At 37.6% G+C, this 27,954-nt stretch overlaps 1 protein-coding gene across 1 annotated transcript in view; it reads left to right on the forward strand.

Annotated features, from left to right (window-relative positions):
• LOC111154452 (contactin associated protein like 2) overlaps nucleotides 1-27,954 on the forward strand; it is a 2,043,877-nt gene that overhangs the window by 919,258 nt on the left and 1,096,665 nt on the right. Inside the window, exon 5 of the mRNA XM_022514057.1 lies at nucleotides 25,968-26,171. Coding sequence (XP_022369765.1) covers nucleotides 25,968-26,171 — 204 coding nt within the window. The remainder of the gene's footprint in view (nucleotides 1-25,967; nucleotides 26,172-27,954) is intronic.

Raw genomic sequence — 27,954 nt, forward strand, 5'->3', positions numbered from 1 at the left:
GACTTGAGACTGAGAGATACATTTCTTGTCTGTTTAAGGAAGTTTTCAAATGCCCCAAAGTTTGTATTCTCTGATGCTGAATATATAGGCAAATTTAAAAATGACTCTTCACCTTTGTGAAACTTCAGAATTGACTGTAGAGGAAATAGTAATTCGTGGATATAAAAATTCACTCATAAATCTCACTTTAATTGTAAATGTTCCACTTAGGCAAATGGATACGTATTTTGTGCAGATAAACAATATTTGATTGTACACTTGGCTGAAATTGCTGGCTGAGAGGTGTTATTATCCTTTTCTTATACCATGTGTCATTTTAGCCAAAGGTCTGGGTTCTCTTAACTGTTGCGTTACTTGAACTCCCTTTGCTTTTATATACCCGTTTATATAAAACTTTAAAAAATTCTCAGAGCAAATGGTAGCATGAAGAGAAGACTAGATTAGAAGGCATTTCACCTTCCAGCATTACCCAGTATAAAAGCTTGATCACTAGGAATTCTGGCACTTCTTGCCTTTTTGGGTAATACTGTGACAATTAGCAAGATCGTGTCTTATAAAATCGTGCATTCCAAACTAACAATAATAGTAGTATATGAGTGTATGAAATAGCATAAAGTTTTTAATATGATCATGCTAAGTGAATACATTTATAAGTGAAATCAAAGTTTTTTTTTTTTTGAATCTGCTGCTTATCTGATGGTAAAAAAATGAGACTTTTAAAAAAGATTTTATTTATTTATTTGAGAGAGAGAGAGAAAGAGAGAGAGGATGTGCGCATGAGCTAGGAGAGGGGTAGAGAAACAGACTCCCTGCTGAGCAGGGAGCCCAATGTGGGGCTCCATCCCAGCCAGGACTCTGGAATCATGACCTGAGCCAAAGGCAGATGCTTAACTGACTGAGTCACCCAGGTGCCCCAGACTGTGATTTTTAACATTTTTTTTTAAGATTTTATTTATTTATTTGACAGAGAGAGAGAGAGAGAGATCACAAGTAGGCAGAGCAGCAGGCAGTGGGGTGGGGGGAGCAGGCTCCCTGCTGAGCAGAGAGCCCGATGCGGGGCTCAATCCCAGGACCCTGAGATCATGACCTGATCCGAAGGCAGCAGCTTAACCCACTGAGCCACCCAGGCGCCTCCCAGACTGTGATTTTTAATAATGAAAAAAACAATTAAAATTCAACCCAAACTTTTGGATGTTATTCTTTGTTACTTCTTTCTTTAATTTCATTAATATTATGGAGGATGTCATGAGTAATAGATAGTATTTAGGCTGTTTATATTTTCCAGCTCAACAGAAGTTCTGACTTTACTACAGAAAGGAATGCAGGATTTATAAACCAAATAAGTAAGCCAGCACTGCCAAGGTCAAATTAACTATTTGCATTTTAAAATAGCTAGTTTTCTTCTAATGGCAGATACTGCAAATGTATAGCAATAACCCGTCAGCTGGCAAATAAGCAACGTCATATTAGTCTCCTGAGTTTCTTTAAAACGCAATTGCTTCTTTTACTTCCAATGATACTTCTGGCATTAGATGTTCTAATAGAATTACTTAGAAAATATTTTATCATTCAGCTTCTTAAAATAACTACTACTTTCAGTTTCAGAAAAGAGAGTATTAATTTTTTTCATTGTTTTTCAACTAAGCCTTATTGTTTCTATAGCTCAGATTTTAATGTCTCCTTTTTTTTTAATGAAACAACCTGATTGTTTGAAAAGATTAATTTTTCTCACTGTTTCCTTATAAAGGTAACCTGCTTTTGCATCGTTTGGCTATATAATGACAGGTGGTTGTGATTCCTGTCCCTTTAGTGTTGGAAGAAAGCAAATGCACTTGTATTAAATTACATGCTTTTTTTTTTTTAATTTGCACATTTTGTTCAGTGAAAACAAAAGCTGGGTTTATGATTAGTTTCCTCTAATGTCACAGAAGGAAAAGGCCCAAAGCCACAGTGGGGATGGGTAATTTCATACTCTCAGGGTGAAGCAAAATCCTCATATTCCCTGAAACTTAATCTAATGTTTAAACATTTTCTGACTCTTTCTAATCTTTTGGGATTGTTGACAGTGAATACATATTAAATGCATATATGTCTGTAGTTTCCATTTTGGCTCCTATTTAGATAGGTCCCTCAGTGTAGTGTTTGAGTCCAAAAGTACTCTGGAGCATACTAGTCTCAAATCCCAGCCCGACCATTTTGTAGCTGTGGTGAGAGTTAATTAAACCTCTCTGTGCCTCTGGGGCGCCTGGGTGGCTCAGTGGGTTAAAGCCTCTGCCTTCGGCTCGGGTCATGATCCCAGGGTCCTGGGATCGAGCCCCACATCGGGCTCTCTGCTCAGCGGGGAGCCTGCTTCCTCCTCTCTCTCTGCCTGTCTCTCTGCCTACTTGTGATCTCTATCTGTCAAATGAATAAATAAAAAAAATCTTTAAAAAAAAAAACAAACCTCTCTGTGCCTCAGTTCTCTTACCTGTGAAATGGGAATAATATTAGTACCTATATTATTTGATTAGATAAACTAATATCTATAAAGGTCTTGAAACATAAGGCAAGTCCTAAATAAATGTAAAATATATTCAATTAAAATATGGCTATAGGGGCGCCTGGGTGGCTCAGTGGGTTAAGCCGCTGCCTTCGGCTCGGGTCATGATCTCAGAGTCCTGGGATCGAGCCCCGCATCGGGCTCTCTGCTCTCTAGGGGAGCCTGCTTCCTCCTCTCTCTCTGCCTGCCTCTCTGCCTCTCTCTGATCTCTCTGTCAAATAAATAAATAAAATCTTTAAAAAAAAAAATATGGCTATAGGGGTGCCTACGGGGTTGTCAGTTGGGCCTCTGCCTTTGGCTCAGGTCATGATCCTAGCATCCTGGGATCGAGCCCCGTGTTAGGCTCCCTGCTTAGTGGGAAGCCTGCTTCTCCTTCTCCCTCTGCTGCTCCCCCTGCTTGTGCTCTCTCACTCTCTGTCAAATTAATAAATAAAATATTTTTTAAAATATGGCTATATTTTAAACAGGCTACAGATAGAATAGTTGGTATTCATTGGGCTTCTTGTTACCCAATAACAGAGAATATTAAGTACTTATTCCTCTTGTTCATGGCATCTTCCTTTGATGAAGATATGTTAAACATTTTAAATGATACTTATATTCTTCTTATAACCCTGTAGTGCAGTCTGTGTAGTTAGGCAAATCAACATATATTTTATCATCATTGCAGAGAGCATAGATTGCAGAACATCTGAGAGTTCACCTCTGCTGCAGAATCTGCTCTGAGTCACGTTGGTAAGGAAAATAGCACTGCCGTTGCCAACTTTATCTGCCAAGTAACTAGTAGTTGACTTTTTATGAAAGAGTTAAGCATGTCGCTGTATCAGATATTCAGTTAGTCATTCATTAAAGTAGAACAAATTCAGTATTTTTCTATTCAGCAGATTAACCAAAACCCACCATGTTTGCAATTTATATTCATCCTGTAAACTGCATATGCATTAAACATTTCCATCTGGAGTCCCGATGATTGTTTTGCTCCCATCTCATGCTTGATAAGCTGTTACTGATTAGAAAGGGAATTCTGAAGCTGTTGAAAGCGCAGATTTTTTTAAAGCTTCATCACCTTGGTGTTCTGTTCTTGACGGATCTTGCTTGGTTCCTACAGGTTCCATTTTGGTTGCAGTCCGGTTAGAAGCCGTAGGTCCACTGGCCACAGTGGTTTAATGCAGAAACTTTATTCTGTGCCTCCCTCATTTTTCTTTCATTAAAAAAAAAAGTTTTACTACCTAGTCTAATTTATATCTTCTTTCTTCTTTCTTGGTTTGATCCTAAACCTTAATTTACTGTGTGCTGTCCTCTGTAAAACATAACCAGCGTATTTTGATGCATTGTATTTTCTAAGCATTGTTATAAAGACTTTATGTGTTTTGACTCCATTAACCCTCCCTGTGTTAGGAAGTGAGTGTTATTATCCCGACTTAATAGATAAGCATACTGAGACCACAGGAAGGTTGAGTAACATCCTCAAGATCAAACAGCGAGAAAGTAGTAGAGTGCAGCATGAACCCAAAGACACTAATTCTAGGGTCCGTGCATCCAGCTACCACACCATGGGTCTTAAAGAGCTGACTCCTCATCCTTCAGGTAGCAGGACAAGTACTTTGAGATGTAGCTCCCGTGACAAACATTCAGAAGAGGCACACCCTTCATCTTCCTACATAATGTACATCCTGACTCTTTGGGTTATCTGATAGAAGTCATTTAAGGGACAAAAAATGGAGTACGGTCTTTGTGGCGTTAACGATAAAAATGATAACATCAAACACAATAATGATTATGGAGCTTCTGTTTTTCAAGAATCACCATCTGTTTATCTTTTTACATTCAGTGTTTGTAAACTTGGATGACGACACTCATGTGCCATCGAGAACATATGTATTTTACATATTTTTTAAACTAAGGCTCAGAGGAGTACCTGGGTGTCTCAGTCGGTGAAGTGTCTGCCTTTGGCTCAGGTCATGGTCTCAGGGTCCTGGGATTGAGCCTTGTGTCAGGCTCCCTGCTTAGAGGGGAGTCTGCTTCACCCTGTGCCCCTCCCCTGTGTTCATGTGCCCCTTCTCTTTCTGTCTCTCTCAAATAAATGAGTAAAATCTTTAAAAAATAAACTAGGGCTCAGAAAAGTGATTTTTTTTTTTTTTTTTTTTAAGTAGGCTTAGGTCACAGGGCTTAACCTCATGACTCTGTGATCAAAACCTGGGCTGAGATGAAAATTCGGACACTAACTGTGCCACCCACGTGCCCCATAAAAGTGATACTTCTTATAAAAAGCCACAATGTTGGGGCGCCTAGGTGGCTCAGTGGGTTAAGCCACTGCCTTTGGCTCAGGTCATGATCCCAGGTCCTGGGTTCGAGCCCCACGTTGGGCTTTCTGCTCAGGAGGGAGCCTGCTTCCTCCTCTCTCTCTGCCTGCCTCTCTGCCTACTTGTGATTTCTGTCAAATAAATAAATAAAAAAAAAATCTTAAAAAAAATAAAATAAAATAAAAAGCCACAATGTTAGTAGTAGGATAAGAATTCAAATTATAGTTCTCCCCCCCATAGTTATATACTTTCTTTTCTATTAATTGGTTGTTCATACTACAAAGGTCTGATGGACCAAAGGTCTGAGATGCATCCAGCTAGGTCACATATACCCCTGAGCAGAAGGTTATACTGATAATACAACCAGATCTCTCCCTAGCCTCTTCTTGTATGTTAGGAAATGATCGTTTGTATTTGTGCATAGTCCTAAAACCATCCTGTCACTATCCTTGGAAGCATTAAGTGTAAGGGAATGAGTGTTTTAGGTTAACGTCCCACGATGGAAATACTGGAATGATTATTTAAGGCAAAAACTTTTTAATTGTTCCAAAGGTACATGGATATATTTTTTGCACTTTATTTATTTATTTGCACTTTAGATCTGATTTATACATCATATTAATCTATGTGCCCCCTGTATTTTGCCCATTGTAAAAGAGGAATGTCATAAATGTTGATTAAGTGAATAAATTAAATAATTAATAAATTAATGCATATGTGAAAGAATAGGAAAAAAATCAATGTTGTGTCTACAATGGTCAGCAAATGCAGTTAGAAGGCCAGGAATATCTATATAAACATTTATTTTCAACTAATATCCTATGTCTATATAGTTTTATGATAGCATAGAATGGTATATTTTTGTATCATTCAAGTCTGGATCACTTATCTTTCTGCCTCTTGTCAGTTATTGATCACAGTCTTGCTGTATGTTTTCAGTCAGTTCAAGCACCTTCCTTTTCCCTAGCTTCTCCCAGCCTGTTCACGCATCCACAGGCAAGTGTCAACTTTAGCTACATATGGCAAAAGGTGAGAAAGATTGAAATGATGCAAATGCAAATGAAAAGAACTTGAAAGATTACTCACAGCATTTTTAACTTCCCCTCACATATTAAACAAACACTTAAATTTTATTTCATATGAAATCAGTATAGTGTACACTCAACAAAATGAAATTTCTGAATTCCTGCCTTCAAAGAGTATGTAATCTAGTGGAGACAGATATTGAACACACTACAGTGCTAAGACTCAAGAACCATACAGTGATTTTTCACAAGGAGATAGTCCCCATGATTTCAGGGAGCGCGGCATAGTCAGGTGATGCTGAAGCTGCAGTGGAAAATCGGCGGTGAATGTACGAGAAAGTGGACCCACAAGTGGAGGGTAGAGAGGCCTTTATCCAACAACGTAGGTCATTATCTCACTATTCTTCGTCAGCTGCTATAGGATTCACTCCATATTCTAATACAGGTTCTGTCTCTTCCCTTTAAGAACTGCACTTTGTATTTTTCTGTCTTGAGTCTGTGCCAAAACCAAATGAGCACTCCTAACCACTTACTGTGTAAAAATAGCTAATCCTATTTATCAAGGGAAATGTGTTAAAATAGGAATATTATAAGTTCCCGTTTATTTTATTTTTTGAAATTTATTTTTATGTTTGAATTTTATTTATTATTTGAGAGAGAGAGAGAAAGAGTGCATAGGAACATGGCGGGCAGGAGGGGCAGAGGAAGAGGAAGAAGCAGACTTCTCAGTGAGCAGGGAGCCTGTCGCAGGGCTGGCGTCCCAGGACCCTGAGATCATGACCTAGGCTGAAGGCAGATGCTTAACTGACTGAGCCCCCCAGGTGCTGCTGTGCACTCCTGTTCAGATGAAGCCCTATCTTGTGCTCATGTCTGGCGATACTGCTCTGCCCCAGCTCCAGCTGACTATGCTCAGCTTGTGCCACTGGAAGGAAACCAGGTGAGATGACTCATACGCTAGTGCTCTAAACAGAGGGAACTGGGGGATCCACAGACTCTGGTTAATAGTTTTAGAATAATGACGTTTCTGAAACTGCAGTTCAGAATGACCCTTGATCATTATTCATGGATCTATTCAAGCAGGAAAGACAACCATTTCATTGAAATTTGTGTATGTGTGTATACACACATATGCATACATATAAGTGTAAGTATATATGTAGTACTTGCATATGTATGTGTCTATATGTATATAATTATATGTATACATGTACTATGTATTTATGGTGTTGAAGTGAACCATTGGCTGAACTTGGAGCAATAGAGAGCAAGCTACCTTATTTTAGAGTTAAAAGTAATGATTATTATATAGTCTTCATTGAGTATGGGGCTGTGGGCTAGCCAGATTGTAGCCATACCATTTAATACTCTAAGTCAAGTTTATACTGATGAATTATTGATAATTTAATTCTTTGCTGTCCATTAACACAAGAGTTTGAATATTTATAGACATATAGTCTTACTTATAAAATCAACCGAGTGACTTAGTTAAGTGTTGAACTCTTAATTTCAGCTTGGGTCATGATTTCAGGGTCCTGGAATTGAGCCCTGCGCCAGGCTTCCCCGCTCAGTGGGGAGTCTGCTTGAGATTCTCTCTGCCTCTTCCCGTGCCGCCCCACCCCGCTTTCTCTCTCCTGCGCTCCCCCCTCTCTCTTAAATAAATAAATCTTTAAGAAGGACAAATAATTTGCTTTAGAAAAGTACATTGAAATACTACATCTTTATGACTTTGTTATTCATCTCCTACTGTTATCTTTGCCTGTGTCCCTTTTTTCTGGGCTAGAAAACAATACTGTAGGTGATACCTCTCCTAAAACCATATACTTGTAAGAGCTAGAAATACATAGATTCTTCGTATAAATGTAAGAGATTTACGGCGTGTTATGCGGCCACTCCTTCAGAGCTGATTATACATTTTTAAATTCTTTTTATGCCTAATCATTTTATAAGTGTGTTGCTACGCATTCTGTCCTTCAGAAACTCTTGCGTGTCATCTTCTGATGCAGTGATCTGGAGACAGAGATGATCAATAGCAGTGAACAGATCATTTGCATCTGCAGTCCAAATGCCCAGTATGTTTCTATAGAAATTATATAGCTGTTACATACACACAAAAGTTCTGTAAGTCAAACAGTAGTCAAAATAAATTTGCCTTTAAACCCTGGAGCCTCCTTGTGACACAACTTGAAATGATAGGAAATCCAATGAGGCATGTCGTCAAAAACAGTTTCCTACAGGAAGTTCTAAAAAAATTCATTATAGTGTTTTCAACTTTAGTACTAATCAGTGGCATAAACTCTAAAAAACATTTAATAGGGATATTATTAAAGGGGCATTTTAATGGGAATATAATGAAAATAGTGAATCACATTGTTTAAGGAGCAAAAAATGGCTATCTCTTGGCTTAATGAGTTTTGAACGAGGAGAGGTTTGAAGAATGAATTTTAAAGAAAAGGAACAAGAGTAAGAAACAAAGAAGAAAATAGATACAAAGAAGGAAAAGAGTGACAGTGATAAGAGAATATAACAAGGCAACTTAGTATTTTGCCCTTAATAGTAGAATCACGTCTTTTGACTGTTCTCTTTTTGACATAACCACAGAAAATATTGAATCTCTGCACCCTCCTTCCTGTAACTCTATCAAATAATTTTCTTCTGGGAAAGAAGAGATTTCATCCTCCCTAGGTTAAAAAATTGTCAAAACAAAGTATAGGCAAAACCTCTGCGAAGTGTAGTACAGAAACGGGCCGAGGAGGGGATTGATTTTATTCTTGCTTCTGTTGTGATGGGGAGGATGCTATCATTGAGGGGAAGGAAGCACCAGTAGGTGTGACCGTGTGAGCAGCTCTCCCCATCACCATTGCTGATGGTCGCTGACCGTGTGGTGGAACTTCAAAGACTCCAGGAGCTTTGCTTCCAGTCGAGTTATCATTTTCTTAACTGTTATCTGGGGCCTTGAGCTTCCTCTGTAGTATTTCTTTAAGTTAAGTGCTGTTTCCATTAAAGTCTTTAAAACTTTAAGCGTCATTAGATACTTACGTCTTAATGTGAATTCTTTTATCAGGTACTTTACAGTTGTGTCTGTAGGCAGAATGGGTGAGTGGGGAGTGGACAGTCACTGACATGGAAGGATACCCAAGGGAAATGTTCGTTTTCATTGTTTTGGGGTTTGAAATCAATGGCCAGACCTAGCACTAGATGTGAGTGGTGTAGGACGATATTTGTAATACATTATATACCAGTATCTTCACCAGTTCCAGCCTTTGTGCTCTGCTCTCTCTGCCTGTCGATGTCTATAAATGCTCTCCTTACTAGTCTTCACATGGCTATGTATAAAACCTTTATAAATAGCTCCTACCACTGCTTACCACGGAGCCACTGGGGAAAAACATTTTTGTCTGGCTGTTCTCACAAATGTCTGAAACTTTGCACTTTTTGTTTTATTTTAGCTTGATTTAGCTAATATATTCTTAACCACATTGCATTGTGGTTTAGCAATTGAGACATTTTCTTCCATCTTGAACTCTTGAATCCCATCAAATTTAGTCACAAAATACAAAAATTGAGAGGAAGTTGATTTTGTTATAAATCTAGACTAAATGTGGTAAATTTGAATGTATAAAAAAGAGATTACACTTAATGCATACATTCAACCAGATGTTGTGATAGTGAATTCTTTTATTCAGTAAATATTAGTTGCTTTCTGGATAGCAAATCCATGAGCTATACAGAAATTCTGGCGTATATTATGCTGCCATGGACGTAATCACGGATGAGGGCCTGGAGTTCCGGTGTCAGTTTGAAAATTTTTATCTGATGTTGTTTGGATAAGAAACCTGGCCTCGCTCTATACCTTATAGTGAGAGGGCTGTGCCAGACCTCGAAAATGCTTGTTTGCCCTGAAATGTTATTTAGTACATCAAAGAGAAGCTATAGGATCGGCTGAATCACTTGTTATTTCCCTTTCACTTTATGTCTCTGTATTTTGCTGCCTTCCTCACTGGGGAGCCAAATAAGCTGCATGAGTGAAGGTTGCAAAACAGTCCAGTAAGTGCGGAGGGCTCCACAGTCACCAAGCATCGCGCCTAAATGTGTCCTGAATCATGAATGCTCCTGTAGTGACTTAAGCCTGTTCTTCCAGGCCTGAGTCATTGGTGCCAAGTGGGTGGATTAGAATATTCATTATTTCAGATCCATTAAACAACAACCCAATATATGACAGTAATGAGGGATAATGCTTATTAGCAGCTTTCAATGTACCAGATAGTGTTTTCAGTGTTTTACACGTACTAACTCATCCAGTTTTCACAGTTCTTTTTTTTTTTTAAGATTTTATTTATTTATTTGACAGACAGAGATCACAAGTAGGCAGAGACGCAGGCAGAGAGAGAGGGGGAAGCAGGCTCCCTGCTGAGCAGAGAGCCCGATGCGGGGCTCGATCCCAGGACCCTGGGATCATGACCTGAACCTTTAACCCACTGAGCCATCCGGGCGCCCCCCGTTTTCACAGTTCTATAACCGCACTGTGTCATTGCCTTCACCTTTTGACAAGCAAAGAAACTGAGGCGTCGAGAAGTTTTATAACTTACTGAGGCCCTGTAGCTATCAGGCCATAAAGCAGGAATTAGAACCCTGTCAGTTTTTACTAAATCTGTCTGCGGCTTGTGAACCAGAGTTAGTGACACTAAAGATGCAAAATCCCTACCTTGATTTAGAAGGAAATATAAATATGAAAAAATGTATATGTTACATATCTTTAATATTTACAAGAGCTGTGCAGTTGTGTTAAAGCTAACTACTAGCGGAAAGGGAGAAGACAAGGATGTTTAGCTGAATGTGAGCAAGTCTTTCACTTTATACCTGCTCAAAGTCATACATTCATTCTCACTGGCAACAAGCATTTGTAGTCATGAAGATTTTTTCCTTTATTCAGATAGGTAATTTTGTTCCCATATTCTAGAATGAAAATAATTCAGTTTTTAAATTATGTGTTTCTCTAAACATTATCAAGGCAATAAGAATATAAATTAATCATTAATCTGTCATTATAAATTATTTTGTTAGATTCCACTTCTAGAAGCTTCCATATAAACAACATCGTTTTCTTCGTAAAAATTAACAATATGGGCAATTATATGTAGTATTTATAATGTAACAGTTTTAATCTACAAATTTTGACACTATGTAGATAAATTTTAACTGGTTGTTCAAGGTAGTCAGTCACCCATGAAAATGTTTTAATGTCTGTGGATTTTATGTTTTTAGATTATCTTTAGGGGGCACCTGGGTGGCTCAGTGGGTTAAAGCCTCTACCTTCAGCTCAGGTCATGATCCCAGGGTCCTGGGATCTAGCCCCGCATCGGGCTCTCTGCTCACTGGGGAGCCTGCTTCCCTTCCTCTCTCTGCCTGCCTCTCTGCCTACTTGTGGTCTCTGTATGTCAAATAAATAAAATCTTGAAAAAAAAAAAAGATTATCTTTGGGAATGTCTAAATGTTAATGTATTGAAATAATTAGGGAATGTGAATATGCTCTAAATTTAAGAATTCTGCCATTCTAAAATCTGATTTAAAGTCAGAATTGAAAATATGTGAATAGCCCTTTATAAACTTGTTGCCCAGAATAAGAGATGCTTAATTTTGGAGTGGAAGGGAATCTGAGAGATTATCATTATTGTACAGGCCCAGAGAGTGAGTTGACTTTCCTGAGTGTTAGGTCTGAGGTCTCTGGGTTGAGGTCCAGCACTTTTCTGAAACCAGAGAAGACGGTCATAATGCTGTTGATACAACTATATCTTGGGTCATAAAAAGACTGGTATCTCTTGAATTTTCTAATAAGTTTCCTACCTCAGCATGGCATTTATCCTCCCTGAATGAAGATATGTGCTTTGCTTCTAGGTCTGCATTAAGAGAAACTCAACCATTGACATTTTAAGGACTTGACTGCTCTACTATAAATAGCACTTTTAACAGTATTATGTCTGTCATGCCTTGGGAAGTGCATAAATTGTTAGGGTTGACCTAAACTGTGAAAAATGTCAAATGCAGAAAGTTTGAAGTAGGATGTGTAGGCACTGTATCAAAATGTGTCTTGTTTCCAAATTCAGTTATTTTCTTAATAACACCCCTCCCCCCAAGAAAAACTTTTCTAAAATTAATGTGAATTGGTGACATTTGTCTGCTCTCATATTTTCTGAATTCCAAATGATTCCCTTCTTACAGTTACAAAATTCTTCTATTTCATCAGTAGATTTCTAACATTTTCAATAGCTCAAACTTTTATTCAAAAGAAAATGCCAGATCTCTTGAAGAGAAACCCTTGATTTATGTTAGGAAGAGAAATTTGAAGTATAAATTATACAAAAGAATATCTAAAATTCTTAAAATATAAGAAGTCAACTTCAGGTTTATTTATAGCCTTAAAGTAATTTAGGGTTTACAGGGTAGATGGACTAATATTCCCATTTTTTTTTTTTTTAAGATTTTATTTATTTATTTGACAGACAGAGATCACAAGCAGGCAGAGAGGCAGGCAGAGGGGGTGGGGGGAAGCAGGCTCCCTGCCGAGCAGAGACCCCGATGCGGGGCTTGATCCCAGGATCCTGAGAACATGACCCGAGCTGAAGGCAGAGGCCTAACCCACTGAGCCACCCAGGCGCCCCAATATTCCCATTCTAATAGACTCAGTAAAATTTGTATTTTTAGGGGCGCCTGGGTGGCTCAGTGGGTTAAGCCGCTGCCTTCGGCTCAGGTCATGATCTCAGGGTCCTGGGATCGAGTCCCGCATCGGGCTCTCTGCTCAGCAGGGAGCCTGCTTCCCTCTCTCTCTCTCTCTCTCTCTGCCTGCCTCTCTGTCTACTTGTGATCTCTCTCTGTCGAATAAATAAATTAAAAAAAAAAATCTTCAAAAAAAAAATTTGTATTTTTAGGCTATAAATGTCAAGAAGATTGTTTCCTATAAGGTCAGAAAAAACAGGCAATATTCAGATGACTATATAAAAAAGAAATTTCTGGGCCTTATTTCACAGGAAATGTAAATGGGACTGTAGTTTGGATTCTGTGATTTCCCGGAATCTGAGATTCTACACTGTAGGGGAGGCCTGTGGCTGGTCTAAGAATTAAACTGACATTAAAAAAAAAAAAAAAAAAAAGAAAGAAACTAATGTAAGGCATATTAATAGGAGAAAAACATACAAACTCTAATATTTTTATGTGTACATGAGAGTCTTCAGAAGAAAAATAAAGACCCAGAGAAACCATTAGGCCCCAAAAATATTTTAAACAAAGAATAATAAATTGTAGGGATGTGACAAGACAAAGGGGCTTGAGCTAGGGAAAATTAAGGGGCAGTAAATAGGAAGTTTTGGGGGGGACTAATGGAAAATAAGGCTTATTTAGTAGGTTTGTTTATATAAGAACCTCATATTCATTTTGGTGTCAGCTACCAGTCTCTGGTAGTAAGAATGTTGCTGTTTCTTTCCCACGCAGAGGAGACATCTTTTTCACTGGAAATTTTATGACCTGTGTTTAGGATGAAAGAGTGGAGGGGCCAAGAACCCTTCCTGCATCTTCCTGTTTCTCAGGTGCCTTCAACTCAAAGTAATCAGTAGGCTGAAATGGCATATTTTGGGGTGGCCTGTTCCGAACCCCTTTAACATCAGTATACTACTAACACAGGACTTACTGTTTTGTTAAGTACTTAGTGAATTATAATGATTAGATATGTAAAGCATAGAGTTCAGGTGCAGTAAGCATGTGAAAAATGGAGAGATTTACCTTTGTGTGTTCTCTGTAAGTCACTTGTGCTAAATGCATGTTCACACAGTGGGAATGAAAAAAAAGAGTGTATTTGTCAGATCATAACATTCAGCACTGCACTAATCTGTGAAGAGATTTGCAGTTTGCCGATCATTTTCTTTAAGGATAATTTAAATATTATGTTTTCACTTTTATATATGTGGTATTTTAAAAAATTTAACTGTATTTTTTTCAGTGTTCCAGAATTCATTGCGCACCACACCCAGTGCTCCATGTAATATGTGCCCTCCTTAATACCCACCACCAGTCTTACCCACCCCCCCACCCCCTCTCTTCCAAAACCCTCAGTTTGTTTCTCAGAGTCCACAGTTCCCCCTGCTTCATTTCCCCTTCTGATTCCCCCGCTTCACTTTTCCTTTCCTTCTCCTAATGTCCTCTGTGTTATTCCTTATGCTCCACAAGTAAGTGAAACCATATAATTGACTCTGCTTGACTTATTTCACTCAGCATAATCTCCTCCAGTCCCATCCATGTTGATACAAAAGTTGGGTATTCATCCTTTCTGATGGCTGAGTAATATTCCATAGTATATATGGACCACATCTTCTTTATCCATTCTTCTTTAGAAGGACATCTTGACTCTTTCCACAGTTTGGCAACTGTGGCCATTGCTACATGAACATTAGGGTACAGATGGCCCTTCTTTTCACTACATCTGCATCTTTGGGGTAAATACCTAGTAGTGCAATTGCAGGGTCATAGGGTAACTCTATTTTTAATTTCTTAAGGAATCTCCACACTGTTTTCCAAAGTGGCTGCACCAACTTGCATTCCCACCAACAGTGTAAGAGGGTTCCCCTTTCTCCATATTTTCTCCAACACGTGCTGTTTACTGTCTTGTTGATTTTGGCCATTATAACTGGTGTACGGTGGTTTCTCTGTGTAGTTTTGATTTGAATCTCCCTGATGGCTAATGATGATGAACATTTTTTCATGTGCCTGTTAGCCATTTGTATGTCTTCTTTGGAGAAGTGTCTGTTCATGTTTTCTACCCATTTTTTGACATGATTATCTCTTTGTGTGTGTTGCGTTTGAGGAGTTCTCTATAGATCTTAGATAACAGCCCTTTATCTGTAATGTCATTTGTGAATATTTTCTCCCATTCTGTGGGTTGCCTCTTTGTTTTGTTGACTGTTTCCTTTGCTGTGCAGAAGCTTTTGATCTTGATGAAGTCCCAAAAGTTCATTTTTGCTTTTGTTTCCTTTGCCTTTGGGGACGTGTCTTCAAAGAAGTTGCTGTGGCCAATGTCAAGGACGTTACTGCCTATGTTCTCCTCTAGGATTTAGATAGATTCCTGCCTCACATTGAGGTCTTGTATCCATTTAGAGTTTATCTTTGTGTGTGGTATAAGAGAATGATCAAGTTACATTCTTCTTTACATAGCTGTCCAATTTTCCCAGCACCATCTACTGAAGAGACCTCATAGACATGACAGTAGCAACTCTGCATATCTGTGAGGTCTATCTGGTCCAATGTGTCATTCAGTGTTCTTGGTTCTTTATGATTTTCTGCTTGGATGACCTGTCTATTATTGAGTGACATGTTAAGATCCTCTACTATTAATGTATTCATATCAATATGACTCTTTATCTTGATTAACAGTTGGCTTATGTAGTTGGCTGTTCCCATGTTGGGGGCATAAATATTTACAATTGGTATTTTAAAATGGCTCTTTATTTTTCTATTTAAAGGAATGAATGTGTGTAAATACAGTCAGTTGTCCTTATCCACAGTAGTTGTATCTTGTACATATAGTGGCCATGAAGGCCAAATTAGGAAATAGTGAACCATTGCTCCCAGGAGAAATGCAGGTTGGGTTCCTATGAGCCTCTGGTCACTACATTTTTACAACCAATCAATACATAATCTTGCTTTATTTGTGCTTATATTTAAAGGCATCTCTTGTAGTGTATCTCGTGGATTCATTAACCCTGAACTCACAGTCAATAGCACTACATCTCAAGCCTGAGCAGAGTTTATTGAACACATGCATTTTCTTCGTAAGGCACATCATGACTTTCTCACAGCCTGGAAGCACTGCACAAAACATCTTGGGAGAGAGACAATTTAGAAAGCTGAATCATCCCCAGAACAACAAAATGCAAAACACATAGTACTAATTTGTGAAAGGGACACTTTTTTTGTTTGTTCGTTTTGTTTTTTGGTATGAAAACTGAAACAAGAACCTAGAGCGTTGTCTTACTTGACCTGAGCTGGTAATGTGAGCATCAGGTGACTCAATTTTTTGGCCCCTCTTCACATGTCCATGAGTGGGGATGCACCTCAATTTTAGTGAGTAGGAAATTTGCACATACAGCATCTGCCAGTAATGAAGGGTCAGCAGAACTTGTTAATTGGTAATACTTGAAAAAATGTAAAGTTTTCTTTCCAAAATCTCAATGAATGAAGCTCAGGATAATGGTGGTTTTTTTTGTTGTTGTTGTTGTTTGTTTTCTTCTGCTCTTCCTTCCTTCCTTCCTTTCTTTCTCCCTCCCTTTCTCCCTTCCTTCCTTTTTATGTTTAGTACGATAGTGTAGAGTGGTATATCTTTGTATCATATGATAACCATTAAAATGTTTTTTTTTTTTAACCATTCACTCTGTCTTTGTTTAGCACTAGCCTACTAGTTTTCTAAAGAATTTGCCTTTTAAGCAATAAAATTCCTTGTTGATACATACTGCAGTAATTTACAGATAAATTATATGATGGAAAATGAAATTTTCAGAGTGATTATGATCCATTTAGTCTTCTATTTTGATAATATTCAAGTTTAAAGAGAAGTGCAGCCAAATAAAAAATATTTGTGAGGCATTAGCTAGTAGCTTCTGCTTAATATGACCTCAAATCAGCTGTTCAACATTTAGAAACAGAGAGCTTTATTAAAGTGTTAGATTTCTGACCTTTCTGGAAAACTGAACATTTGGATACCGGCAGAGTTGCTGCATAGCTTCAGTTTGCTTCGGGCGGATCGAGATCACCTCTCACATAACCCTCCCTTGTTTCTCAGCCATCAAGACCAAATTTCAAATCCATTAATTTAGCATCCTTTCCTTGTTGTTGTTGTTGTTTATTAAATCAGGGACACATTTTCTCTGTTATACTCATATCTCTATCGAAAGTGAAAAAGTGAAAGATCAGTGGTTTTTATATCAAGCCAGCCACACCAGTTTGTGTGGACTACTTGTCCCCTCTGAGCACTGAAGTTATGACTTCTCATTTCAGGTGCTTCCTTCCCCCCCACCCCAACACTGTCATGGCTGGTTTTCTGCAGAAGTGGTAGGAGCATTGCTCCTTTCTAGAAGTGAATTAATTCGGCTTGCTCACAAGGACTTAGTAGGCATGCGGGTGTCATGAAGTAATGGACGGCACCCAAATTCACAGTGAATCAGATTCCCTCCAGTGCCCCAGTCACTGAGGTGTGCTGATGACCGGGCCGCAGAGTACTGTTCAGTGTTTTCCCAGACAGGCCCCAGCTGCTCCAGGGCAGAGGAGAGAACACATTATGTCACAACATGTGTATATTCTGGGCTTTATTAATCTATTTTATGGTTGATATAAAAGATTCACCCAAAGGTATGAGAAATCAACCAGAAGTAAAGCAAAGCTGTAATGTTCTACATCTTATGCATAAACTCAAAACATACTAAGCATATGACCTGTCTCTTGCAAGGGAGTGCAAATCATTTGGACCGACTCATTTGCCTTTCAGGGAAGTATAGAAAGTAAGTAAATGAAAATGACCACCTTTATTAGTCACTTAGTCTATATTGCCAGGTGTCCAGGGAACTTTGTAGAGGCTGTTGGGGAAGTGTATACTGTTTGGAAAAATACTGATTTTACATTTTGAGAATAATGTTATTTTTTTAAGGTTTGGTTGTTAATGAGATAGAGTATTAAATGTGGGATAGCTAAAGAATTGATACAGCTCTCAGATTCTTTCTAAAAATTAAGGTTGTGCAGATAATTGAATTTAAATATTCATATTTCAAAGAGGAATTTTTGAGATTTTGTTTTTGTTTCTAAAGTAGTTTCAATTCCATTAAAAATCTTGTTGCTTCCACATGGATTTTGTCATACCATTGGAGAAAACTCAGCCTATAAGTATTTATCTGAAAATCTTCAATCATTAAGGAAGCCTTAACCATTTGAAAATTCTGGGCAGCAACAGTGCATCATCAAAAAGCTTTGCATTCTTTAATGACAGTTACCTTCTGAATGATGGCTGGGTAGAAATTTTGCCAACACTATGACACCATCAGCTTCTCCAGGGAAAGGTCCTTCCTATCTTCTATCCTTCTCACTCTCTGATATCAACACGGGAGATATCTTTCCAAGATGCAAATCTGAACATGCACCTTCCCCTAAAGATGCCGTTGTTACTCACAAAGACTTCTGACTTCTACATGGAGCGTTGGGTCCTTCCCGTACCAATTCTAACCCTGCCCATGATACATGACCCTAATATATTAAAGTCACACAGAACTACTGAGCTCTCTAAAACAGTCAAATATACTCTCCCCCAACTGTCTGGATTCCTTATTCCATCTTACGTCTGTTTTGCCTCGAGAGTTTACCTATTAGCTTTTCTTAAAACTTCATCCCTTTACTTCAGTGGCCCCACATTCCTGGCACAATGCTATGGGTATAGACCTTATTTCAGAAGATGCTAGTTGATAGCAGACATTTGATAATGGATTCTAAATGTACGTCAAGGTACATTTGCATATCTAGCCAACATTTCTAATTTTTTTTTTCTTGCTCAGCCAGAAGTTTGATTTTTCCTTTCTCTCTCTCTCTCTTTTTAAGATACAGTAAGGGAATTTTCTGCCAAGCATGTTTTAGAATATAGTGTATCTGAAGTATAGTAAGGCCAGTGGGTGTGTTTTAAAATACAATATATTGATCTAAAATTTAAGATATTATAAGGCTGACATATCAGGAAACAACTGCCATTAAAAAGAGAGTTTATTACAGTTCCTAAGAGGAATGCCATATGGGCAGGGAGTGGGGGAAAACAAGGGGAAGACCAGGTCAGTCAGGAGGCAAGGGCCTTACTGTGGCTTCTGCCGGAAGGAATAGGTAAGGCAGGGCAGCAGGCTCTGGGGCACCAGGACTGTCCCAGGTTGTCTGTTACTTAACCCTGAGGTGATTAGGACGGGTGGATAGTGGCCTTGAGAGTGAGAGCCTGATGGAGGAGATAGGGGGGCTGGGTTCTGGGCTCTGTGGTTGATTTGTGTTTGAAGAGTGCACTTGTAGGAACTGGCTGACTCTGGAAGGGGCAAAGCCCTAGATGTGGAAGCCCGGAGACAAACAACGGCAGGCACACTTAATACAGAGGGAAAGTGGAAGCATGCTATGGCAGCTTCAAGAAATGGTCAAGGATAATTTATCTTTTCCTCAGTGTTAAATGAATTACCATGAAAGCAGTGCCCCAGAACAAGTCCCTAAATCAAATTGCTCTCCTTTAGCTTATGTAGTATTGAAATTTGGCCCCAACACTGACAACAGTGTTTTAAATGGAACTAGAAACAGAAGTAAGTGTAAATGAATAATGATAAAATATCTGGAATAAATGTTAGGAGTTATAAAATACATTTGAGGGGTTTATTGATGTCTGGTTCCTTTTTTCATCTGTGGAATATTTACTTAGGATTTATTATTCTAGATAGTGTTCTCCTGAGCAGAAAAATAGATTGTGTATGGTCAAAAACTGTAGAGCTATTTTCATTAAACAGCAATATTATCACAGAGTAGGCAAGTCTAATTTGTTTGACTTTTCGATTTACAAAAATAAAAATAGCTTCCACATGGATTTCCTACAAATAGATTTTATGCTAATTTTTAGAAATTGCTTATTATCTCTGCATTATCAGATATATTAGAGTTATAACCCAGCTCAAAATTATATCAGTCTGATTTTCTGATGTCCTATGTGGTATGTGTGTGGGGTTATGAGTGAGAATGACCATTTTGGATTAAGCAGGGAGAACCTCAGTTTTGGTGTTTTGTGTTTTTTGTCTTTTGATGTTGAATAATATAATTTAAGAAAATTACTAATATTTCCTTGAGTCTTATTCATGTGGGCCCACCTTGTGATTAGCAAATCATGATTCATCACACATTATAGTTTCTCATGAAATAATCCAGTAATAAAAAATACAGAGAGCAAGTCCATCTTGCTTCTTTATAAAATATTATAAAATATCAATATATATATATCTCAAGTAGTATTAAATTTGTTAAAAAGAAAGTGTTTTCAATTTATTCAGTTAAAAGAAAAATATACATACGTTTTGCATTTAAATTTGTAGTAGAGTTAGATGTTTTAGTCTCTGACTTATAAAGAAAGAACCCCACTGTGAGTATAATAAAAGGATTTGGTGTTTTAAACTATTTATTCACATCAGAGGCCCACAGTTGTAATATTTATATAAATACATGCCACTAAATCATTCATGAGTCTGTACTCTTAGAGAGTAAACTGCATTGTACCAGTATGGTTTTGAAGGAAAATAAAAATGTGGAGTTCTCTTTTTACCTTGTCTCAAACACCAATTAAATTTAGATCAGTTTAAGAAGTATTTATTGTGCCAGAAATACAAAGTAGAACAATCCAAAATCTGTACCTTAGGAAAGTTTAAAATCCATAGAGGAAATGAGACCCATCAAGAGATCATTTTAACATAAGATGGGAAGTGATAGGATAAAAGTGTGCAAGGGTGCCATGGGATGGTCGGCAAGGGCTATTTCATACAAAGAAAGCTTTTCTAGTAGGGGAGAATTATCTGAAACTTGGAGGATACCTAAACTTAGATTATACACACATGCACCCACAAACACACACGTGTGCATGCACACACAGACACACAGACACACACACACACACACACAGAGCTGCTTGTTGAAAGAATAGAGCACAGCACAAGGGAAGGTACTAGATTGTGAGCAAGGGATCCGGTCAGTTTACCACAGTTAGCACATAAAGAGAAAAATGGCATTAAAATGAGAGCTGTGGAAGAAGGCAGGGTTTTGCAGACTATGCTAGAGTTTTTTGGCGACAGAGTTTATTTCAGAAAGATATTTTTAGCATCTTTGTGGAGGATAGATTTAATTTAAATTATGCTGGAGGATGGGAATTGTCCACTAGTGGAGTTAGTACAGTAGATACTGTGTGAGGTGATGGTAGCCTGGTGGTCGTGCATATAAAGTAAGCCATCTGTTTGGAAACTGTAGACTTGCTCTATTTTACAGGGCTTGGAACTGAGTGGATGTGGGCACGTGAGGCAGGGAGATGCTTCAGAAAGCCTCAGATATCTGTCCTGAGTGGATAGTTGATACAAGAGCAGGGGCATGGGCTCAGAGAAGGAATTACGTGTTGGACACAAAGAGTTAGATTTTCCTGTGGATGCTCCATGTGGATCTTCTAGGAAGTTAGATATTGGAATCCAGTTTTATGGAAAAACAACACCAGATTCCATGATGATGTTTTGTCATTCTACCATGAGTGGAATACCCAAGTATCTAAGGGCGAAGCAGCACATTTTAAGGAGAAATAATGCACAGACTGTGAGATGCTGCCCTTCATGAAGGAGCCTTGAAGATCTTTATTTTTGTTTTATATTTTCCCAGAATAGAAGTGACTTTTCACAGTGTATATCTAGATAATTCTTTGAGGGATTTGGACAAGGCTCATTTACTGCTATTACTCTAAATTAGCTGTTATTGACATTCTGGGATCTATTTTAACTATTTATTTAGGTTTAAACCACAGATACATTGAAAGAAAAGGCAGTGAGTTAGAAGAAAGAAATTAATCAGATCAAAGCAGTACGCAGATGAGATGAGATACATCATGTTCCTCCAGAGTTAATGTCTGTTGGTTGAATAATACTGAGTCAATTAATAATAATAATGGAGTGAATTCCACCCCCCAACCACAAAAAGTAGCCTAATATTGCCATTCTTTTTCTCTGACAGTTGAAACCTTGGATATATAATTAATTATAGCACCAAGAAGGATCAGAATGATTCCTGAAATTTCTTGCAATCTAGTGATTCTTATTTCTTTTTTTTTTTTTTTTTTTTTTAAAGATTTTATTTATTTGTCAGAGAGAGAGAGGGAGAGAGAGCGAGCACAGGCAGACAGAATGGCAGGCAGAGGCAGAGGGAGAAGCAGGCTCCCCGCCAAGCAAGGAGCCCGATGCGGGACTTGATCCCAGGACGCTGGAATCATGACCTGAGCCGAAGGCAGCTGCTTAACCAACTGAGCCACCCAGGCGTCCCGTAGTGATTCTTATTTCTAATGAAGAAGTATAAAACAATAGTGCCTATAATACTGTAATCCAATTTATTGAAATAGGAATGACGACATATAATGATCTAACAACACATACTGAGTGAGTATCAGCTGTTTCTGAGGCACTAGGTACTGGGCATCTGGGTGGAGGAACAGAAAGTCTCTGATGCATACATTTTCAAAGGAGGAGAGCATATATCATGCTGTAAATGTATAAGCACATGAATGTATTAGGTAGGGAAAATGCTGTCAAGAATAGAAGTGAATGGAAAGAGAGTAAAGATGGCAGGCGTGCTGTTTTGTAAAGAATGGTCAATATGTTCAAAATATTGGCCTCTGACTTAGAAAAAAATAGATTTGCATTTATGCAACATTTGCAAAACTAAGACAATTCCACTTTTCATGGTATTTTTAAACTTTACTTCCAGAGCAGAGTGGGAGGGAGAGAGAAAGGGGGAGAGAATCTCAAGCCAGTTCAGGCCAAGCATGGAGCCCCAGGCGGGGCTAAATCTCAGGACCCTGAGATCATGACCCAAGCCAAAACCAAGAGTCAGATGCTTAACCGACTGAGCCACCCAGGCGCCCCTACATTTTTCATTTTTTCAAGTAAGTAGGATAAATTACCATTTCAGATTATATATATTCTTACTTTATATAAGTGCCTTGGTGCATGAAGGTCAGTAAAACATATTAATTAGCTAAAATATATAATTTCCCAACTAATATTTATAAATATTATATTACCCAAAACTCAAGCTTCTTATCAGTGAACATTTTGAACCATAACCAAGGAAATGCCATTCTTGTTTCTGTGTCTCTACTGCCCCCATAGACACCCCCACACACCCCCACATACACATGTACACACACATCTATGCATATATCTTTACATAGTAATGTATGGGTAATACCTTACATTAAATAGGGAGACAGGTGGATAAATAAACAAATGTGTTAACATCTAGAAAGCTGTGCACCAACTTCCCTCCATATTGATCATATTGGTGATCTCCTGGGTTTGGGGTTCACTTTATACATTCTCTGTTTCAGTGTTATTTAATTTCCTTTCAATAGTAAATATATATTAAATTTATAGTAAAAATATAGCAAAGGTATTGTTTTAAATATTAAAATCTTTAGATGGTAAACCCTCCTCTCCAAAATTTCTTCTGTAAAATCAGAAAATAAAGACTAACATTGAAATTAAAAAGAAAAGCAAAAAGCCTTCTCTCCTTTGATGTTTTAATGAACTGGGCACATTACCAACTCTCTGAGTTATTGTTAGAAACAAAATTGTGGAAGCACTGTGATTTTACATTCACACTTTGACTAGCCATTGTTGTTGCTAAGATTGCTTAAACAGTTCAACCACACATATTTAATCACTGCATAGAAAACTTAATTCTAGGGAGTAATAAGCAATCAGGGTAATAGGGGGAAAAAAGGTGGCTTATCCCAAAATAAGCACAACATATTATTAGATGTCAAATGAAATTTAAATATATTCTTGTAGGAAATAGAATTAAATTCTGATAGATTTAACAATATCCCAGACTCTGTTTAAAGTTTATGGTATGTATTTCTATATGAATTTTATATCACAGATTATTTCTAGGAATTTTGTGATGTCAAAGGCAACTGTGAGGTCACATCTGCATGGTGGTATTATGCAAGCTTTAATCCAGCCATAGAAGAGCAGCTTTGATTTCATAATATAAGAGATCTGGCTTGCAGAACGTTTTATCAATTTCTCAACTTGACCACTGACCACTTAACATTTGTAAGATGAGTTTAGTCTGCACTAATAGCATTCCTTTATGTTTTTGCTAATATTCTAGGACTCTCTGACGAAATAAACCATACCCATCCTGTCTCTTACTTTTTCCATTGCCCTATAAGTGAGGGAGAGAGACACCAACATTTGTACTACTCTGTACCTGGAACAGATTGTAGATTTTGATTTAGGAGAAGATACGGGAGGGGTGGATTCTTTCCTCTGCCCAAGCTCAGGGAACGTTTACTTCCTGAGAGATGAATGGGGAATATTTTATGTCAATTAATATATATTGAAGGTGTATAAAACAATGATGTGTCTATTATTCAACTGTCACTGACATGAAATTGACTGCAAAATCACTTTCTGGAGTTCAGAATTTACTCCTTCCTCCTGACTTTTCGTTTATGCACTTTTCAAGACAAAAAGTAATTTCTACCAACTGCTAGATTATAAATTCAACCTGGGATGTTATAATCAGATTCCACTTTTTTTCTCTCTTACCTCTCATCACAGATGATAAAAATACTGCATTTGGAATTCAGCTGTGACAGTGTAGATGATTAAGCTAGAGTCTAATTGGCTTTGCAGTGTTAGCAGAAGCCTAAATTTAATGGTTGATCCCCCCCATAGTAAAATAAACCGCTGTGATTTACAGTCTTAGAGAACAGAATTTTGTTGATTAAGAAGGTCTTTTTATGGACAGTAAAGAACTGACTATAAGAATGAAAACTTAAAATGCAAAGTTATATTTCTCTTTCTGAACAATTTCAAATGCAGCACTTCTCAAATTAAACAAACATTAACTAAGAGCAGAACTTGTAATGGCAGGTAGTACACAGAAAGAGTGGATACAGCCGTGGGAGCTCTGCATGTCCATGAGGCTCCTGTAGGTGGCATGCCCTTATGACCTGGGGGCTGGGGACCATAGTATTCCCTATGGCAATGGAAGTAAACAGCATCCAGAGAACTAGGTAGGACCTGAGACGAGAAAATATTTCTCCAGTAGGCTTTAAACTTGCTGTAATTTTTTTCCAGTGTCACTGTGAAATTCTTCAGCAAGACCTTGCTCCAAACGGAGAGAGGCAAGCTTCATTCAGGCTTGTAATTCTAAAGTAATTAGAGCTATCCAGTTTGACGAGATTTTCAATTATTTAAAATTAAAAGCTAAAAGAAACAGATATTTAAAAATATTTTTAATGACAAAGGTCTAATTATGATAACTAGGTTTCCATTCAGCTCTGAATAATTACAGTTCATTTTTGAGCCATTCCATGGATTTGGAACTTACTAAACAGTAGTGCATAATAAGTAAGATTCGTGTCATTTTCCATTTCTGGTGTGAATAAGTAGCAGTTATGAAACTAATCCAGCAACCCCCTCCCCACCATCACCTGTTTCTGAGAGTGGTGACAAAATTGTTAATATTTTTAAAAAGTTTATATAATTTCATGTCTTCAATAAAATTATCTAAAATCAAATTAGAGTTACTCTAGTCATAGTGTATTTGTTCTAATAATGTATATGGGTGAGGATGTCTTTGTTCAGTGTAGTCAAAACCATGGGCAGCCTTTCCAAAGACAAGAGGCTAATAAGAAATTTGAGTCAGATACGAGGTCCAAGAGCAAATAGCAAGAAGGTTCTTGTAGTTCACTTAGCCGTAATGTACTACCATAGTGTTTATTGAAATTGGAGTAGAATATTAAAACCATTAGAAAAGTGAGTATACCATCAAACCTGGCATTCCAGGATCCTTTGTTTTTTTGTAAAAGAAAAAAAAATAAAATTGTGAGCAAAATGTATATTTAGAAATCATGAGTAATTAGCCCCACTTAAGAAGGAAAATATTAAAATCTTGTCGATTGTCAAGGATTAAAAGTTTTACTTCTTTCAAGTAAACTCTAGACTGCCAAGTTAAAATTTGAAGCATATAAGTAGTTAATGGAATTTATATTGTTAGTATTATAATTAAAGTAAGATTTGATACTAATGAAGTTTTCTTTGATCATTTTTATTACTATTTCCATAAAATTTATTTCAGAACATACAATTAAATCAAAAGAAGAACCAGAACAAGAGCACAGGACTCCAGATTTTTTGGGAAAAACTACTTCTTTATCATTTATTCTGTGCAGACACCCATTGGAAATGGGTATATTTCACACTGAGTGCTGACATACAAGAACTAAAATAAAATGTTATTCGCTTCTTCTTTTAGGGGCCGATGTTATCAACTTTGATGGCCACGTTGTGTTGCCATATAGATTCAGAAACAAGAAGATGAAGACCCTGAAGGATGTCATTGCTTTGAAATTTAAAACCTCTGAAAGTGAAGGGGTGATCTTGCATGGGGAAGGACAGCAAGGGGATTACATTACCCTGGAACTGAAAAAAGCCAAGCTGGTCTTCAACTTAAACCTAGGTATGTTCTGACTTTTGGCACCATTTATTAATCTTCCCATTAGTAAAATGCTAATGTTGCTTAATCCTTAAAGTGTAAATTATAAAAAAGCAGTTCTTGTTATCTTATAAATTCATCTTTAATCCATAGTGGTTTAATGCCTTTTGATCCATATATACTTATTCATTAAAAAATAATTGTTATGTGTTCATCCTAAGCAAGGTACTATACTAATATCTGAGACAGTGGTGAACAAATAGAGAAGGTCCTTGAGTTCATGAAGTTTATGATCTAGTGGAGGATTCAGACATTATATTATCCATTATTATTTTAAAACAACTTAAAAGCAATGACTTCAAATAAGGATGGGTAGTTTGAAATCAACTAAATAAGCTAAAATGATAAAGGATACTGCAGAGACAAGAAAGGTCCACATTAGAATATGCATTGAGGAACATTCTCCCCGAGAAGACACACAAGCTGAGATCTCAGTTATGACTAGAACTGGCCATGAGAATATTGAGAAGAGCAAGGGAGCAGTCACTACAGACAAAGATCTGGCATACTCAGGGAATTAGGAAGGAGGCTGCTGTGGGTAGATGAAGTGAGTCAATGGGAAAGAAGATAAGATCTGTAAATCGGGGATTGTTCAAGTCCTGTAAGATCCTGTACTGCATGGTAAAGGGTTTATTATTATTTAAGAAAGAGAAGCTGTTGGTGGGCTTTAAACTATATGGCATCACGATCTTATTTTTAAAAGTGTATTGAGATTCCTAGAAAAGAAAATGCTTGCATTTGTGTGAGACTCAAAGCCAGACTTCAGTATGAGGCAAGTGAGAGATGGCCCTGGTTTGCAGAGGTGGTTGTCAGTGGAGATGCAGGGAAGCAGGTCTAGTTGGGAGATGATTTTAGTGGTAAGTTCAGCAGGATTTGTAATGAGAAAGAAAGAGAATAAGTAAAGGATAATTCCTGGATACCTAAGGGACTTGACTGCCATTTTCAGAAGTAGAGGTGACTCTGTATTTTCTCTACAGAGCATCTTCTAATAAAAGATGATTAGTTTCCTCTAATAGAGGAGGTCTAACATGGACATGGTGCATTTTAGTTGCTTATTAGACATCAGTGTTGAGATCTCTATTAGGGAGTTGCGTGTATGAATGAGATTGAGAGGAGATGTTACCGGGAGACTGAGGGGAATGAGCAGGAGGAAATTAGAGCATGTGGTATCAGAGAGCAGGGAAAGAAAAGAGGTGGCTGTTGTGTTGAATTCACCTAAGATGGAGACAGGCAGGTGAATATTGGCTTAGGCCCTGTAGAGGTTCCTGTTGATTTTTCTCTTAGTGGAATAGAAAGGACAGTGGTTTTATTGACATAGGTTAAGAAAAGATGAGAAATGTAAAACTGAATTTTCAAACAAAATCTAACTAGAAATCAGAGAATCAGGAATCAGAGAAATAAAGTATTGGCTGGAGAATGAGTTGAACTTGAATGACTTCCCATTTTGTTTTGTAATTTTTTGTTTTGTTTTGTTTTTAAGTGTTATTAAGTCTCTTGCTTGGCTAAAAATGTCAGGATTTATGCAAGAAGTTTTTGGAGGGCATCACACCTTCCATATTTTTTTTTGTTGTAAATAATAACAGAATTCTACAAAAACACTGTATCTAAAATATATTAATAGCTAAAGTTCACATGTTAAATTCATCCCAGTAGAAAGCCACAAAACTGAGAGTAAGAATACAAAAACAGGGGTGTCTAGGTGGCTTCTGCCTTTGGCTCAGGTCATGATCCCAGGGTCCTGGTATCA

The sequence above is a fragment of the Enhydra lutris genome, unplaced genomic scaffold, assembly GCF_002288905.1.
Source record: "Enhydra lutris kenyoni isolate GAN:26980312 unplaced genomic scaffold, ASM228890v2 scaffoldscaffold37, whole genome shotgun sequence".
Classification (NCBI taxonomy): Eukaryota; Metazoa; Chordata; class Mammalia; order Carnivora; family Mustelidae; genus Enhydra; species Enhydra lutris.